Raw genomic sequence first — 17893 nt, forward strand, 5'->3', positions numbered from 1 at the left:
AACTTTTGCTTGTTCTAATCTAGCATGTTTAAGTTGAAGTGTCTGGGAAACTCTATTTGGGCTAACAAGGTGGCGTGTGCATATTATTTCTATTAAAGAAATGTGGACTTTATATGAATTTGTACTGCTTAGGAGAGGGCTGGGTAATTCAAGACATACATTTCTGGGAGGAAATCTGGGACTGGGAGTGTGTAGGGGTCACCTTGCAGTATGACCAAGGCTGATAAGAACAAAGATGTGGTTGGCTGGCTGCAGCACACACAGATGTAGCTGGGAGTGACTTGCATGCTGGAAGCTGGTTGTGAGCAGTCCAGGGAAGAGGCAACAGCAGTAAAGCATTATAAAGGGCACCCTAGGTTGGAGGACGGGGTGACATAGCTGCTCATTAGTCTGGATTGTCCCTGGGTATTGGAATAGGTGTTAGTTTAAAATCTGTTGGTTTTGTTTTGTCTAAAAATCCCTTTCCTTCCTAGTTGTTTGGTTTTTGGAGGGGAGAGGTTTTTTTGCGGGGGAGGTTGAGGGTTTTTTTCTTTCTTTCAGTCTTTTTTACTCTTATGGTATGGTCATTTCCTTAGTTCTCCAGTTCACAATAGGGAATTCTACCAACGCTTAAATGACATGGCAGTAAAAACCCCAGAAGCCACTAGAGCCTTGTCTAAAAGAGAGACCCCACCACCAGAGCAGCTGAACTGGTGATGCTGTCAGTGGGAATTTTTTTTACTACAATTCCCTAGTACAGAAAGGCTTTCAGGGTAGATCAGCCTAAATTTCTAATGTAAAAATGAGCAGAAGGATTTTTTAAAAACCTTTCAGTTCTTTATACATCATAAAGAAGCGAAAGGTACAAGCCCAAATATTTTTTCTGTGGTAGGTTGCCTTTAAGAAGGAAGTTGAAAATTTTTTGTGTTATTCCTCTCTTCCAGAGAAACTATACTTTAAATTTGGGAGGCATTATAGTAAACAATTTTAATGACAGGAGATTATTCTGTTGGGCTGTGACTTGTACAGAGGTCTTTCATGCTCTGCCTGTATTTTTTTTCTCCTTGTCTTTTTAATCAGACCTCTTGTATGGAGCTGCCAGAGGAGCTGCATCAGCTGGCAGATTTCCAAAAGTTGCGAAGAGAGACAGCATTAAAAAAGTACAAGGTAAATGAGGAGGGTCTCTTGATCAGACCACCTCTGGAATCCAAAGGAAAGAAGGCAGTGGAGGTGGAAGAAAAACAAGGAGAGGATAGTGGTTGGCTTTCTTCTAATGGAGCAGCCTTACAAAAGACATCCTTCCATCCCCAAGATCCACTTCATCAAAATTATGATGAGCAAAAGCAAGTGGTAGATCACTGGGAAAATAAAAAGTCTATAATTGGCTGTAAAAATCCACCCTTGGAAATGGAGGCAGGAGCAAGAGACTTGATCAGCTGGAACTCTGTATCAGAGAACACCCAAGCAACGGGGAAGGGATTCTCTCCAATGCAGAAACCTCACACACAGGCTGCTCAATCTTTAAAAGAAGAGATAAGTCTGTTGTTCATGGGAAACAAGGATGAAGACTTACTTTGTGCAAAGCAAAGCGCCATTGTGTCTGCCTATACCCCTCCAAAAATTAGCCGTTCTTTTCAAGATTCATTCCAGGTTCCACGGCAGCCCTCGCTTTCTGTACTGCCTCCTTGGCCAGTCCTAGAGACTGTTGGTTTGTGGCAGAACCCATCTTCGAAGATGACCCAGACCCACATTTCCCATTTCCCAGTAAGGCCAGAAAGGGAAAGGAATTCCGCTGTTCGCTTTGGCTTCCCTTCAGGTCTCAGCTCCCGGATGCCGGCACCAAGCCCTGCAGGAAAATAGCAGAATTATTTTTATTACTCTTTCAAAAAAAGAAAATATAATTGTCTCCACTGTCCTGTCTGTACAAGTGTCTTTGAGAATTTTTAGGTATTGGAGAAAAATATTTCATTTCTATGTTCCCCACTGGTTGAAATAGTTCTACAGAACTCTCACCCAGTTCTAGCAAAGTTTTTGTAGTGCAGACGAGGCCCTACTGTGGATATAGCTTGCTGGTATAGTTTATATCAGTTCCCTGAACAAAATAAGCTATAATAGCAAAAGCACTCTTGCGCAGGTATAACTGCATTTTACATAGGACTTTTGCTGGTATAAAAAAATCACATCCCTAAATGACATTACTATATCTGCAAAAGTTTCTAGTGTAGACCTGGCCTCAGTGTGACAACACTAATGTAGATTCAGCTCCATCATTTTCACAAACTGCTAAAGTAACTGAGCTGTGTAGCATGGGATTGTTCAAGATTGTCCATGATTTGGTAAATACATATATTTAAGTATTGCATGGTCAGCACTTTTGATATTTTGGAAGAGAAAATCACTTCATTCTGTTGGGAGTGGGGGGAGAAATGAGAAGGTTGTGTTGTGAAGTTTTGTGGCTGGTTGTCTCCAGTAAGATTTCACTGAGCACTAACAGTGTACATAACAGGAAGGAGGTGTGGTTCTCTGTCCCAAGAAGATTGCAATCTTTGGTCCCCTCATTCTTAGATTGCAGAGTTACATTAATGAAATGTGAGTCTGTTTCACTATCATATGGAATCCAGGGTTGGTGCTTTTGAATGTATAAAAATACTTGTTTGAGTTGTGTTGACTGGGACACAAACTGTTGAGTTATTGATTTCCAGTTGTCAGCCTGTGATGTATATGTGCATTTTTGAAGTATTATTGCCAGGGAAAACAAACTCCATATATTTTTACAAACAATACTAAACTAGCAGTTCCCAAATAGGACTTTCTTTTGGTACTGGCTTACTTTTTTTCATTGTTGTGTGGAAGGTGTTTCAGAGGTGGATTATGCTCCCTATATCAGTGCATTTTGGGGCTAAAGAGAGACAAGCTTCCACAAGTTCTCTGAAACATTTACAGTGCTCTGTATTTAAGAAAAAAAATCCAGGGTCTGCTGTCATGGTTTAAATAGAAAAATAAAATCAGTTTGAAACAAGCTTCTCAATTTTTTTAGTTTTTTAAACTTAAACTCAAGGCTCTGAAAACCAGACACTACAGAGTTAAGGTGAACATCCACCTAACCTTAACTCTGCCCTCTGGAGCTGGCACTGGGAATAATCTGAGTGAGCTCAAGCTGTGTTCATTATATTATAAGTTGCTGTATTGAATAATGGAGGGATGAGTTGGAGAAGTTTGGCTGAGCTGTGAGATGAGGCAACCTGGGGGGGGTCCTTCCTCTCTGAGGGGGTTTCCTGAGTGCTCTGCCTGACCCTTGCCCCATGTGTGTGATAAATGCATAATTCCCCTGCGGGTTGCAGTTTAGTATCTCTAGAATGGTGGCAGTTATTCAAGCACATACTAGCTTGCGTAACAGTAGCAGTGAAGCTTCAGCAGCAAAGGCTCTACAGCCCTGTCTGAGACCCTGGATACGTACTTGAGAATCTAGCTTGTGCTGCCACCCCTGCTAGGGTGGCTTCACTGCTATTGGTATTTGAGCTAACTAAATTAAAGCTAACTTGGGTATGTCAACTCATTCTTCAGTCACACCTGTTTGCAGTTGTCATAAACATACAGCTAAGAGTAACCTAGAATTCCTCCTTACCTGTAAGGGGTTAAAAAGCTCAAATAGCCTGGTTGGCACCTGACCAACAGGACCAATGGGGAAAGAAGATACTTTCAAATCTTGGGAGAGGGGAAGGTTTTGTTTGTGCTCTTTGTTTTGTGTGGGGGTTCTCTCTTGGGACTGAGAGGGGTCAGACAGAAATCCATCTTCTCCAACCCATCCCAATCCAAGTCTCCAATGTTGCAACCAATATAGGTAAACCAGGCAAGGTGAATTAGTTTATCTTTTGTTTTTCTTGTGAATTTTCCCTGTGCTTTATTCCTGTTTTCTGTAACTTTAAGGTTTTGCCCAGAGGGGGATCCTCTGTGTTTTGAATCTGAATACCCTGTAAAGTATTTTCCATTCTGATTTTACAGAGATGATTTTTACCTTTCTTTTTTTTAAATAAAATCCTTCTTTTAAGAACCTGAGTGATTTTTCCATTGTTCCAAGACCCAGGAGTTTGTGTCTTTGATCATTTTGTAACCAATTGGTTAGGATATTATTCTCAAGCCTTCCCAGGAAAGGGGGTATAAGGGCTTGGGGGGATTGCTGGGGGAAGAGGAACTCCAAGTGGTCTTTTTCCTTGGTTCTTTGTAAAATCACTTGGTGGTGGCAGCGTTACTTAAATCCAAGGTACAAGGGAGAATTTGTGCCTGGGGAGTTTTTAACGTAAGCTGGTAGAAATAAGCTTGGGGGGTCTTTCATGCGGGTTCTCACGTCTGTACCCTAGAGTTCAGAGTGGGGAGAGAACCCTGACAGCAGTGTAGACATACCCACAGCAGGGCAGGTCTTCCCCAGTTACTCGCTCTCTGGGGGGTCTGGAGGATCCCCTGAATACCAACGCACACAGAAGGCAGGAAGGGGGGTTAGGGCTCCACCCATTGCGGCTGATAGGAGGAGACTGGAGAGGGACTCATAACTCCTGGAGGTGCAACATCCTCCAGCTCCAGGCTCATATGGGGAAATAGGGAGAGGGGCTCAGACTTCCTCCAGAGGGGCAGGCCCCCTCAAGATCTTGGCTCACCTATGAGGGGAAGGGAGTAAGGCTGGACCCACCAAAGGGGCATTGATGAATCAGTGCTGGAACTATGGTATAATAATCCCTCAGGTGGAAAAGTAGACACATGCCCAGCAATCATTCTCCCATATCTGCACACGGCATGTGTAATTTATTATCTTTCAGAAAATAGAGGCTCTTCTAAATTAGCAGGGTGAATTTCCCGAAGAGAAAAATAACCCTTGACCTTGGCAGATAGTACCAACATGCCTATGGATCATTTTTAGATTTCTGCTAACCTTAGGGTTCATGTTTACATTGCATGCGTGTAGCTCCGGTTCCACAGACAGTATGTCCCCTTGAGCCACACATGTAATGTGAAAATGGAAGGCTGGAAACCCTCTTGGCTAGTCTTTCTGCATGTGTGCTTTTCAATTGCTTTGCTGTGTGAGTGTTTGGCATGTACTATTCTAGAGAGGTAAACTGTTTCTATAATAAATATTTCAGCACTGCTTCCCAAAGGGGCAGCAGGTGACATGCACTAGCTGAGATAAATGTTGCATAACTGAGATCTGTTGGGGGAGGATCAGAGCCATGATTTGAGGCCCAGGGTTGTGTGTGTGGGTCTATTGGGGGGAATTGATAAACTATTGATATTGTGAAATGCTATTCTTTTCCAGGGCCTGTATTTCAGGAACCCCTTGCTCAAATGACCCAAAATTTAGACCACTAACCCTACTCCACATCCTCATGAGGCACAGCAAATTTCAAGACAATCTTTAAACAGAAAGGGCATCTGAACCTTTACTATAAGAAAGCCGATGCTGCACAATAATAAATTAAAAAAAAACATACTTCAGGGATCTTTCTATTAGCACACTCTTGATTGGATAGAAGTTTGAGGAAAAGTGGGAGGCACGATATTCAAGCAGGCCTTCCCTTGTTGCAGTGGGGGAACTTTGCATAGCCATATACTCCTAACTGGAGTTAGGTCGGGAGAAGAACAGAAGCCAATGAACTATGATGTCCAGGGGACTCCCAGAGCCATTCTCCCCTTGTTGCAGCGTGTGGACTCTATATGCATGCACACCTCATTGGATTGAACTCGGGGCAGGCTGGCCTTCACTAACCTCCACAACAACCAGGAGAATGGTAAATATTATCCCTATTTTAATAACAGGGAAGGTAAAGTGAAGAGAGGCGAAGAGGCTTACCCAAAACCAGATAGGAACTCTGCAGGAGATATACCATTCTTGAGACATTTACAAGTGCCTCAGTGGTTTATAATATCACTTGGCTGCAGCCCTCACTACCCACGATTTTAAAGAAGATAAAAAGCAGAGTATCTTTGTTGAAGAAAAAGGAGTATTTGTGGCATCTTAGAGACTAACCAATTTATTTGAGCATAAGCTTTTGTGAGCTACAGCTCACTTCATCGGATGCTCACGAAAGCTTATGCTCAAATAAATTGGTTAGTCTCTAAGGTGCCACAAGTCCTCCTTTTCTTTTTGCGCATACAGACTAACACGGCTGCTACTCTGAAACCTTTGTTGAAGGTTAGCTCAAACCCTTGGCTTGGGTCTTTCTAAGTAGTAGGGCCATATATTAAAGGTAGAAGCACCTTGTTAGAGAAACTCATAGGTGCGCTCTATAGCATAGTCACAAATAAAATTGTTTCTTAAGTTACATTCAATTCACGTTTATTAGAGCTGCTTAATACTTAGTATAAGATACTTTGTTTAAAATAAATACATCAAAAACCTGTAAGGAGTTTAGTATCATGGCAACAAGCCTGGTATAAAAACATAGAATGTGGTTTGTGATCCCTCTGTGGACTTACTTGAGATCATGGCAACCATGAATTAATTAGAAAATCCTAAAGTAATGTGACAACTGCAGCTGTTGATCACTCTTGTGTACAGAATATTTTGAATGTGGTCTGTACATATTTTAGCATAACCTGCATTCTTCCTGCTCAAAATCCTGAGTTTAATTAATTAATTGTTTACTAGTCACTTCAGGATATCCTTTGCCTCTGATGATGACAATTCCTGAAGCAACCAATCGTTCCTGAAGCAGTTGAGTGGCCCAGTTGTGAGACCAGATCCTTCATTTTGGCATACAGTAAGGAAGGACTGAAGGTGGTGTAGAATGGATGGGAAAGGAGTACAGGGAATATGTATTGCAGATATGATTAGTTGCAAGTAGGCCTACTACAAGATGATAGTACAGCTGGTCTGCTTTCTTCTGAAAAGGCACTAAAATGTGTGCTTACTCTAGTGCAGAGACCATTCTGGCTTCCGAGTAGCAGTAATAAAGGAGCTCAGCTGCAGTGTCTTGTCCAGGGATTCTAGAAATCCATTTGCCACAGAAAAATGCAGAATTTACATTTTTACAGAGTATCTTTAGTTTTTGCATTTTGTAAAAAAATAAAAACATTAGCTATTAACTGAATTTTACTGAAAGTACTGGTGTCACTTACTCAGTACACACAAACTTCCCCCTTTGTGGTTGATTTTTGAATGCGCTTTAAATTTACATAGCTAAACATACTCCAATAAACTGCTTCTGGTGTATAGAGGTTACTCAGTGGTGTTTAGGAGTTCATGTTTTAATGCATCTCAAGTTTCACTTCAACCTCCAGACATAATTAAAATTATGGAAAGATGCCGAACATTAAAAATCACCCCTTAACATTGTGTCACTGAGGTTGTAAAGGACAAATTTCACATTGATGGTGATATGCTTTTCTCTACTGTATGCAGCAAAGCTATAGATTATGTTTGAAGGCAGTCACTTGTAGAACACATGGAAAGCGCTAAACATAAACTGAATTAAAAGAAATGAAAACAAAAGACCTAAAACAGCGCAGCCATTGACAACATTAAAGAAACAATGCACTGTGACTGGATCATTCTATTAATTGTATTTTATTATGATTGATGGCACTGGTAGGTTTTGAACTAGCTTAACAATTGGAAATATATCAATAAAACATTGTGTTCAACCGATACCTATATATATTATGGCTAGAAAAACTAAAGTTCAGCATTTAATTTTAATTGTAGAAAAATGCAGATTTTAATGTTTTTTTATCCGAGAATTTTGGAGGTTTTATCACAGAAAACTGGGATCCCTGCCAATGTTCCCTCTATTTTTTGACAGGACGTGTGCAAAAACATTCTTCTGTGCAAATTTTTGTGTGCATAGTGTTTTGTTGTGTGCACGGGGTTTAGGATCTGTGTGCACACGGAAATGCGCACAGCTTAGAGGGAACAGTGATGCCTGCTTATGTCCCACTACTGCTACCCCAACTTGTCACCTGGCTCTTCCTACTATCCATCTTGCCTCACACCAAGCTCCTACCTATATATCTCAAAATCTATCACAATACATTTCTAGGAGACTTGATTACTCAAAGGATTAGTAACAAGATATAAAATCTTGAACTTCTGGTCTAGCGTTCATGTCCAGTTCTGATAGTTGTGAATTAAACTACTTGATGGGTTTTGATAGTTTACACATGAGTGAGTGAGTGAGTGATTGGTCTCAGTCCAGGTCTCCATAGCCAAATGTCTACATTGCAAATACTCCCATTAGCACATGTACTGGTTGCTTCAATAGCAGAGGCCACGGATTGAATGGGCCTGAAGACTGAGCTGCTTCTCAACTTGGTGGTGATCCCTCTGGATTGACACTGGTGATAAAACATGGAGAAGTCATTCTTCATGGCACAGATTGTCTCTTTATTTATATATTACCCAGCACAATGGGGCACCAGATCAGGCTTTTGAGTGCTTTCAAAATACATTTTCTACTACTACTAATTCTCCACAGCTGTGAGGCTAGCAAGTTGCCCTGGCACTTTGGTGTGCATCTTGCAGCTCTCAGTCCTGCCCATTATGGTCTTATTCAGGAGGGAAATCCTGTGCCCAGGTAAGGGGTGCGTATCTCTTGCATGCAGAAGGACCCCACTCTGTGCCTCCACCACATCCAGGAAGAGATGAGCATGGAGCAAGGTGCAGTTGCACAACTGGGGGGGGAAATCAGCAGTCACTTAACCCCGCTCATCGTTGCTGCCTGCCCGATGGGAGGGTGCTCCAGTTGGACTGCTGCAACTGCCCCTTGACCACTTGCTTGCGCCTTGTCACAGTGGGGGGGTGCTGGCAGGTGGCTGCTGCCTGTGCCTTGGGGCACCCTGGGGAGACGTAGGAGTCTCACAGAGGCCTTGCTGCCGTGGCCTGCAGCGGAGAGGCCCCACTAGGTCCCTCACCCGCTCCACGCGCACCCATCAAGCCTGGCCAACCACAAACACACGCCCCTTCCGACTATCAGACCCCGCCCCTCCTGATCCTAACCATCGCGAGGGTTTCCTCCTCCCTCACGCGAGATTTGCTGTCTCACCCCGACCACCTTGGCCGAATCCCTTCGGCAATTTTCGTCATTGCCAGGCTCTACCAATCGGACCTAGGAGCGCATCGATGAGCGCGGACCCCGCGCGACAAATGTGTGCGGGGCGGCCCCGGGGTGTGGACGCGGGGGCTGTGCGGCAGAAGCCGCCTTACGCGCGGGGCGGCGGTTGCGGGGTGGGGTTCGGGGTAACGGGTGGGCGTGCGGGGCTCGATTGTTTAGGCCTGGCCATGGCGCCTCTCCTCCCCCCCGCCATGGCTCCCCGTGTCCCTGCTCCTCTCCTCTCAGTGAGCGAAAGTGGCCGCCGCCGCCGTCCCAGCGCCCGCAGCCGCCGCCTCCTCCTCCTCAGCAGCAGCGCGGCCGCCATCTTGGCGAGGCAGGAGCTGAGAGGGCCCCGCGGCAGGAGACAGGCTGAGCCAGCCCAGGCAGCGCAGGGCGAGAGGCCGGGTGGAGAGAGCGGGGGAGCCAGCCCAGGAGACACCCCCAGCCCCCCGCCGCTCCCGCGCCGCAGCCGGGCCCGCCACCCAGGTGAGCTACAGCGGCGGCCGGGCAAGGGCACGCTCGCCCGGGGCGGAGAGCGCCTAGAGGCGGCTGCAGGGCCCGGCCAGGCCGCAGCTTCTCCCCCACCTCCCCCCCCAAGCAGTGGCCGCAGCAGCCGGGTCTCTTCTTAAAGGGGCAGGTCTCTTCTCTCCCTCCCCGGGGACACACCCCGATATCAGCGCGGGGGGAGGGGCCCCTGGGCACGGTTGGCTCTGGAGACCGCTTCGGGCCCCCCCGGACCCTGGAGGAGCTGCCCCTCGAGCGGGGGGAGGGGCGTGTGCGTTGGGCTGGGCTGGGCTGTGGAGCTCGCCGGGGCGATGTGTCCCAGCTTATACCAGGAAGGCCCACGTGCCCGGGCGCTGCACGACGCGGCAGCCGGGTGTGAGGTGTACTCACACTTGTCATGCACACGCGTAACCGTGTCACACGGGGGGGTGACAGCCGGCTCTGCGGGTCGGGCTGGTACCTGGAGCACACGTGCAGTAATCTTGCACGCAGATTACTTGCTGCTGCCCAGCGGAGGGAGTCAGGGTGCCTGGCACACCTGTATCTCGTACGCATCTCCAGTATTGTCCCATGGAAGTGATAATCAGTGCTATGTCTCCTAATGGCACTTGTAGCACCCAGATGCAATAATGTTGCTCAAAAACAAGGACTGGGGGCTGTTTCATATCTGTACCTATAAGCTCAAGGAATCGTATTGCACAATGGTGCTTGCCATTGCATGGCTAAAAGAGCTGGGACATGTGTCGTATGTATACTTGTAACATGCATTACCAGCAAAGTGGCACACTGACGTTTGCTGTTGTACAAGCTAATGCTTCTATATATACAGTTGTGTTTGCAGATAGAAAACAGTATTGTTAAAGACGGGATAAATACTTATATCCTGAGTTTAGTCACTCATAACTTTTCCTGAAATCTTGCTGTTAGGACAGTAGATGCAGAAAGGGGATTAAGTTTGTGTGTTTGGTTAATGATCTCCAGTAAACAAGTATCTATGATTTGATGATTATAATTATGGTTGCTGGTGAAAACTTCTCTACTGCTGTTCTTGACTATAGAATGTAAATCCATCCCAAACACACAGCTCCATAGAGACAGAGCCACAACTCTCAGACTAAATATAATCCACCAAACACCAACTGTGCAATGTCCAATTCGTTCACCCGCACACTGTAGCTACTTTTGTCATGGGCAGCAAGGGGGAGCTGTAACTGTCCTTTTGACATCACTGATGATGTGAATCATATTTGTACATTTTGCATGTCATCAAGTAATCTTTCATTTATCATTCAGATGTCAAATTTCAATACTCTTTTTATTTTAGATCTTAGATATTTGTTCTTGTATCTTGGAGGAGTATGGGGTGTTTGGCAAGATGTGCATATTGAAATGTATATATGCATTTTATTTTAATGTGCAGCTGAATCAAGTTTCACCAAATTTTGTCAAATCATCAGATCTGAGTATTCCAGTTTCAGTATCTTAAGAATTAAAGGATTCTGACACGTTTGTAAAATCAGCTTTACATTGGCTCCGACAATGTCCTGTACTGGGCAGTGGTGGTTATGAATTTTCTGTATCATGTAAATATGTGACACAGTTCTTAAAATCCTAATCCTGCAATGAGCTTCATGTAGATGGGTCCCTGCACTTATGCGTTGGGTGGGCACAGAGGTTGGTTTATGAGGTACTCCATGCATATTTAGAGTCTTTGCTGATTAAAAGGTAAAATAAAATAAAGTTAAATATTTTGCTTATGCAGGTAAGTGCACAAGTCAGAAAATGTTGAATTAAGACTCATTGATCAAACTTAATTCTGCTTCCTTGCAAGAGTACATTACCATACAATCTCTAAGTGATTGTATAATATTTCTCAATAGTACAGCAATCTTTATCTTACTAAAATGATCCTATATAGTAAATTTTCATCTCAGTTATGCCATTTTCCCTTTGCATGCACATGGATATGTGAATAATGTTGTACTATTTTATACTAAAACTGTTTTTTATGGATATTCTTTTAAAAATTTAACAGTTTATATTTCCTTAATTTGAACAAAACTATATTAATACTGTTTAAACATTACTGTCATGTGGCTGTACATCCACCAACATTAAATACATTTTTTTCTTTAGTTTATGCAGTAACAAATTCTTCATGTGCTAATGTAGTGGTTCACAAATGAATTTTTACTGTGGACAAACATAGTGACAGCAAATTCATTGTGGCTGCATTTTTGGCAGTTTAAACTGTCATTAATATAATATTTTGTCATGTAATTATTTGGAAGTGTCTTGTAAATAAAATAATCAAGTGTGAAGAATAATATGTACTATTAATACTACAAATGTTACATGGGTTTTTATTAACTATATACATTTAAAAAAATTGTAACAATTCTCACGCTTCTTTTTGTAGTAAAGTAGTTGTAAATGTCAATGAACTTTTGTTTGTTTCAAAAGGCTCTTGAAAGGGAATTGTTCAATGTTTCTCTCTCTTCCAGTAGTGATGGCCACACATAAAGTTCCTGGTGGCTGCATGCGGTCATGTGCTGCACTTTAGAATCACTGTTCTAGTGTATTCTTCATAAATAAGACTGCGATTTAGTTACAGAGACCTCTGTGACTTCAGCCAGCCCTGGCTGGGAGCTGCAGGGTCCCCTGCCAGCAGGTGCACCTCCTGCAGCTCCAGGCCACCACAGGCGGCAGGGGGGACACCCGCTGCTCCTGACCGCCACAGGCGGTGGGGTGATCCCCGTCGCTCTCTGGGCGGCACGGGACCCCCGCAGCTCTTCGCCTCTGTGGGCGACAAGAGGGACCTCACCGCTCTCGGGCAGGAGGGACCCCCAGAGCTCCCAGCCTCCGTGGTGGCAGGGGGAACCCCCGGAGTCTGGAGCTGCCAGTGGAGGGGGACCCTGGAGTTCACAGTCCACCCGCAGCTGCCCAGGCTCCTTATTTTATTCTGGATATTTTTAGTAAAAGTCAGGGACAGGTCACAGGTTTCCATGAATTTTTCATTATTGCCTGTGACCTGTCCGTGACTTTTACTAAAAACACCCATGACAAAATCTTAGCCTTATTCATAAACAATATCTTGAAACTAAAAACGTTCTCGGATCAATATGTAATGAAAAAACAAGAAATGGACTGCAATGTGAGCTTGTTCTTAAGGTTTATAGAAAGGTTTTCTTTAACTCGCTTTTTGCCAATGTGTTCCCTGTGTCTCATTTATGTTTGCAAGGCAGTATTTTAACATTGTCTAGTAATTGGGGGAACAAGTTCTTACTCACTTGGTTATACTGTATAAATTCTATACCAAGCATACAGCCTGGCAAGCCTGTGTGCTGGAAATCTCCTTCGGGACTGGCAGAAGAAAGATCTTCTCTCCTCTAATGTTCCACAGCCAATATTCCAAACTGGGGTTGAAAATACCTCCAGGTTGGAATTGTACCCCAGCTATGCAGAGGGAAAGGCTGGTGAACCAGGATAACAACAGATGTCCTGAATTACCCTCAACATGCAACTTAATTCTCACTGTGTGGCAAGTGCACGTGAAGCCCCTGTAGACAGGTGCTTCAGGGGGCACAGAATGTGTGTGAGTCTTTGTGCAGGGGCTCCAGAAATCCAGTCCCCTGCCCTCTAGAGCTGGATTTGCCCCTTATTGAACAAGTATATAGTCAATTGCATTGCTTGATTTCTCCAAGTCACTTTTCTAGTCTGCGGTTTACATAGTTAAAGGTGGTATCTGTGTTGCTGGAAGTACTGTCAGACTTTTCTGTTTATTGGGTATATGCATATGTATTAAGGTTTTCTCTTATCCACTTGTGTGTATGTTTCCAATAAAACTGTCATACATGTTTGTAATTCCTTTTTATAATCTGTAGGACCCCAACCCTGATTGGGATATTTGGGTGCAATAATAATGAACCCATTATTCAAAATAGCTAACAGAATGTAATTGATCTTCATCCCACTTAATTTCCTTCTTGAAAAAAATGCAAAAAAAGTAATGTAGCAAAAGGAAATGTACTATAAAAAGATAATAGTGTAAATTCAGCTATGAGGGCCATCAATCAGAGAAGGCAAAGAAATGATCGCTCTTTTTTTTTTTTATCCTAAATTGAAAAGGGTCGCAAATGTCCCCCCCCCCCAGGTATATGTACGCAGGTAGTCAAAGTAATTTGTATTTATTCAGGCTTAACATTAATGGGGACTGAAATTTATAGGTTCGTAAAATTAAATTTTCTTTGCCTGCCTGCAATCTTTTGTTAATAAATGTACTCGCTTGTTACCCTGAAGTTATACTGAGAAATATTTCCCCAGAAAAAAGAATAAATGGGGACTACACTTGGTTTACTAAGGCCTAGTGTATGCTACGAAGTACTCCTGGGTGGAATTCTGCACCAAAAAATTAAAAATTCTGTGCACGGTATTTTAAAATTCTGGAAATTTTGTCAAAATAACACACACAATCACACCACTTTCAGTTATTTTGATAATTTGTTTCAAAATACTTGTCAGCAAGTATGTCTGTAACAATACAGAAAATTCCTTACTAGATAAATCAGTACAGAACTTTGAATAGTTCATTTAAACTACACTACAGAAACATTTCTTGCACCCCTCCGAAGCAGTGCAAAGGCGTGGAGTGTCAGGGATAATGGATGAGCTGAGGGAGAGGGAAGGAGCTTGGGAGCGAACCTCGTGGGAGCTGGGTGTGGGTGAGAAAAGTATCAAACAGTCTTTTTTGTGGGGAGGGTGGGGGTTGTTGGTGAACCCTGGCTGATGCCTAGCCTTTCCCATTCAGTCAGACACATCTTCCCCCGTCCCTGTGTGGCCCTGCAGTCCCTTTTCCATTTAGCCTCTGGCTTAATGCTGTCACTCTACTGGCTCCTGAGCCCCTGCCCCAGTCTGTTCCTTCCACTAGCCCTTCTGAACCCCATTCTGTGACCCTCCAGTAGCCCTGTGTGCCCTACTCTGTCTTCCCCCACCATATCCCGTGCCTGCTAACCTGGCTCTTTGGGCAGGGTGCTGTTATGAATGCAGCCAGCTGCTGGCTTTTATTGCCAGTCAGCCGTGCTGGCTGTTCTGGTGCCACAGTGGCCTCTGGTGGGCAAAAGACAGAATGTATTTTCTGCGCATAAAAAAATTCTGCTCATGTGGTACAGGAATTCCCCCAAGTGTAAATGAGGGTTTACCTGCATGGCTATATTGGCAAACCCTCCTACTGTAGACATAACTTATACCAGCAAAAGCCCTCTAGTTACCCAAGCAAATTAAGCTGTGCTGGCTAAAGCAGTCTGGTATAACTGCATCTGCACTAGGGCTTTTGTTGGTTAAAAACAGTAAAAAAAAAAAAATTGCATTCTTAATTGGCATAATTTATACTGGCAAAAGTTTCTGGTGTGGACGTGGCCTTCAGCCTCTTTGTGTATGTTTGTTTTTAAATTGGATGCTTACCTTGGGAACATTGTTGCTGTTGATGCTATTTCTTGCACCATTCTGATGTTATGTTTTATATGTCACAATGGAGAATTTTCCTGGAAAAAGAAAAATGAAATGTATCTCTTAGAGAGTGGAGAGAAATACAATTTGTCTGGGATTCTTTGGCTCTGGAAAAACTCTTGTAACGGCTCTTAGTTAGAATGCAAAACATGAAGGGTTGGATGAGGGGAAAAAATAGTGACAGAAGTGTGAAGGAACTGTAGAGGCCTGATAGATTGTTGTCTTGTTGTTCTGGGCTCCATTCTTAGGCCTTATCTATGAATGTTTTAGTACCATACCTATTTCAATTAGGGTATGACTCTTGCATTTTTTTAAAAAAAGTTATACTGGGAAAAGCCCAATGTGGACACAGTTTATACTGATATTAAGGTATATTATACTCAGGGGTGAAAGTAAGTCTAGGGACTTACCAGTATGGGGCTGGGCTGGGGCCAGCTCTGGTCCCTGGAAGGGGCGAGGCCTCAGGAGGAAGGGGCGGGCCTGGGGGAGGTCAGAGCCAGTGCCAGCCCCAGCCCACCCTGTACCAGCAAGTGCCTTCTTCCCCCTCCCTGGGGGAAGAAGAGCCCCGGGGCCCTTTAAATCGTCCCCGGAGCCCCGCCGCCACTTCCCCAGGGCTCCGGTAGCAGGGCTCCGGGGACGAGGCTCTGGCTGCCACTACTGTCCCGGGCCCTTTAAATTGTCCCCGGAGCCTGCCGGAGCCCTGGGGAAGCAGCAGCGGGGCTCTGGGAACGATTTAAAGGGCCCAGGGCTCAGCCGCCACTACTGCCCTAGGCCCTTTAAATCGCCGCCCCAGCCCCGCTGCCGCTACCCCAGGGTTCCGGCAGTGGAGCTCTGGCAGCAATTTAAAGGGCCGGGGGCTCCAGCTGCTGGTGGGAGCCGCATTTCCTTTAAATTGCACTGGGGCAGCTGATCCACCCTGGTATGGCATGCCAGCATGCTGTACCGGCTTACTTTTACCTCTGATTATACTGAACATAAGAATGGTCATAATGAGTCAGACCAGAGGTCCATCTAGCCCAGTATCCTGTCTTCCAACAGTGACCAATGCCAGGTGCCCCAGAGGAAATGAATAGAACAGGTAATCATTGAGTGATATGTCCCCTGTCACTCATTCCCAGCTTCTGGCAAACAGAACGTAGTTAGTTTTTGTTTTTTTTAACTCTGTTATAGTCTTGGCCTTCACAACATCCTCTGGCACAGAGTTCCACATGTTGACTGTATGTTGTGTGAAGAAATACTTCCTTTTACTTGTTTTAAACCTGTTGCCTATTAATTTCATTTGTTGACCCCTAGTTCGTGTATTATGAGAAGGAGTAAATAACACTTCCTACTAATGGTATAGTTTATTCCCCTTCTTGTCTGGGAATAACTTTGTCCACACTGTGGAGGATTGTACCATTTTCACTGTACAGTATAGTTTAAGTAATACAACTTACTACTGTAGACAGGGACTTAGTACTGCTGTCTGCCTCTCTCTTTTCCTTCCCCCAGGCCAGCAGAGCTATGCAAACATGTCAGAGATATGGCCTATTCTGCCTTGGAGGAGCTCCTTTTTTGTCATTAGCAGGGTAAAGTGATTCAAACCATAATTTTAATCACTTTAAAAAAATTGATTTGAAACAAATTGAAGCTTTGTAATGCTAACATGAAAATGTATGGTATTACGACTTTAGATTTAAATTGATAGTGAACTAAATCAGTAATGCTGTTTGGGGGTTGTTTTTTAAATAGCACAACTGGTAGGGTATCCTATATGAGTTTGATTAAACTATTAGGCAAAAAAGAAAATATTGAAAGTGAAGGCCCTGATCCTGCAAATGCTTAAGCAGATATGTAATTTTATTTGCATGAATAGTACCGTTGACTTCAGTGGATTACTCGTGCTCAAAACTAACATGTACATAAGTGTTTGCAGCATAAGGGATTCAGTTGTATTTTTATTCAACTTTTCTTTTAGTGGCATGAAGTCTTTGTAGTGGTTCAGTGTTAACAGAGGTTCAATATATTAGCAAAGTTATTGTGAACTTTTTTTAAACACAGGCCAAAATTATCAAAATTGGACTTTTAAGGTAAGACTCCATATTTAGGCATGTAAGGATGGATATTTCAAAGTACTTAAGTGACCTAAGAGCAAAGGTCCCATTGACTTCAAACTGCCAATGCTGATGGAACATTTCAACTTTCTTGACTTGTGGAAGTATATCAGAACGTGATGTAGGTTGCAAATATACCACAAGCTATTTGCTTTCAGCTTTGTGTTTTGCATTTGTGTTCTCACAGTAAAGGATGTTAGTGAGGCCCTGGACTTGTCATTTTCAGCACAGATGAATATTTTAAGTGTAAAACTTCTCAGTAGAAAATCCTGCAAAATGTGAAATTCTACTAAGAATTTGAAAACTAATTAAAAAAATAAAAACAAGTACAAAATATCCACTTGAGCAGTCAGAGACTATAAAATGGGAAGAAAATAAAGAACTAGCAACATAATAAAAATGTTTGAAATAAAAATATATTTTGTTGTTTTTTTAAAAAAATTGTGATTTTTAATTCACCCTGCTCAATAATGATCTCTCTAGCTGATTAGAGGATAGTGTTGATGGTTTCCAAAGGAAGCCTAGTCAACCTTTCACCAGCAGGTTGGTGGGTTATCACACCATTTGGCCTCAGTATTAAATGCAAAGGAGGAGAAAACAACAATCCTGTGGGCTTCAGCTAGGATGTAGAGGTTCTGAGGCATGGGAAAAAATGTAAGGCAAGAATCTTGAAGAAAGATCCACTGTTGCAACCAGACATACATAAAAATGTTCTCTGTTTTTGAAGTGAAACGT

The 17893-nt window shown here is 43.5% G+C and overlaps 2 protein-coding genes and 1 long non-coding RNA gene across 16 annotated transcripts in view; 2 read left to right on the plus strand and 1 right to left on the minus strand.

Annotated features, from left to right (window-relative positions):
• EXD1 (exonuclease 3'-5' domain containing 1) overlaps positions 1 to 4030 on the plus strand; it is a 35285-nt gene extending 31255 nt beyond the window's left edge. For all 13 annotated transcript variants that reach the window (XM_073348721.2, XM_078853334.1, XM_073348717.2 and 10 more), the window contains one exon: positions 1060 to 4030. In XM_073348721.2, the coding sequence (XP_073204822.1) occupies positions 1060 to 1839 (780 nt within the window). In that variant the 3' untranslated portion in view covers positions 1840 to 4030. The remainder of the gene's footprint in view (positions 1 to 1059) is intronic.
• Positions 4031 to 7515: 3485 nt separating this feature from the next.
• On the minus strand, positions 7516 to 9539 carry LOC140913058 (uncharacterized). The gene is made up of 2 exons (XR_012159459.2): positions 9009 to 9539; positions 7516 to 8301 (listed from the first exon to the last, which is right to left on the minus strand). It is a non-coding gene; the product is annotated as an uncharacterized LOC140913058 (long non-coding RNA).
• INO80 (INO80 complex ATPase subunit) overlaps positions 9201 to 17893 on the plus strand; it is a 130882-nt gene continuing 122189 nt past the window's right edge. For both annotated transcript variants that reach the window (XM_073348739.2, XM_073348740.2), the window contains exon 1: positions 9201 to 9542. The gene's annotated coding sequence lies outside the window, so the exon portion shown is untranslated. The remainder of the gene's footprint in view (positions 9543 to 17893) is intronic.

The sequence above is a fragment of the Lepidochelys kempii genome, chromosome 6, assembly GCF_965140285.1.
Source record: "Lepidochelys kempii isolate rLepKem1 chromosome 6, rLepKem1.hap1, whole genome shotgun sequence".
Lineage (NCBI taxonomy): Eukaryota > Metazoa > Chordata > Testudines > Cheloniidae > Lepidochelys > Lepidochelys kempii.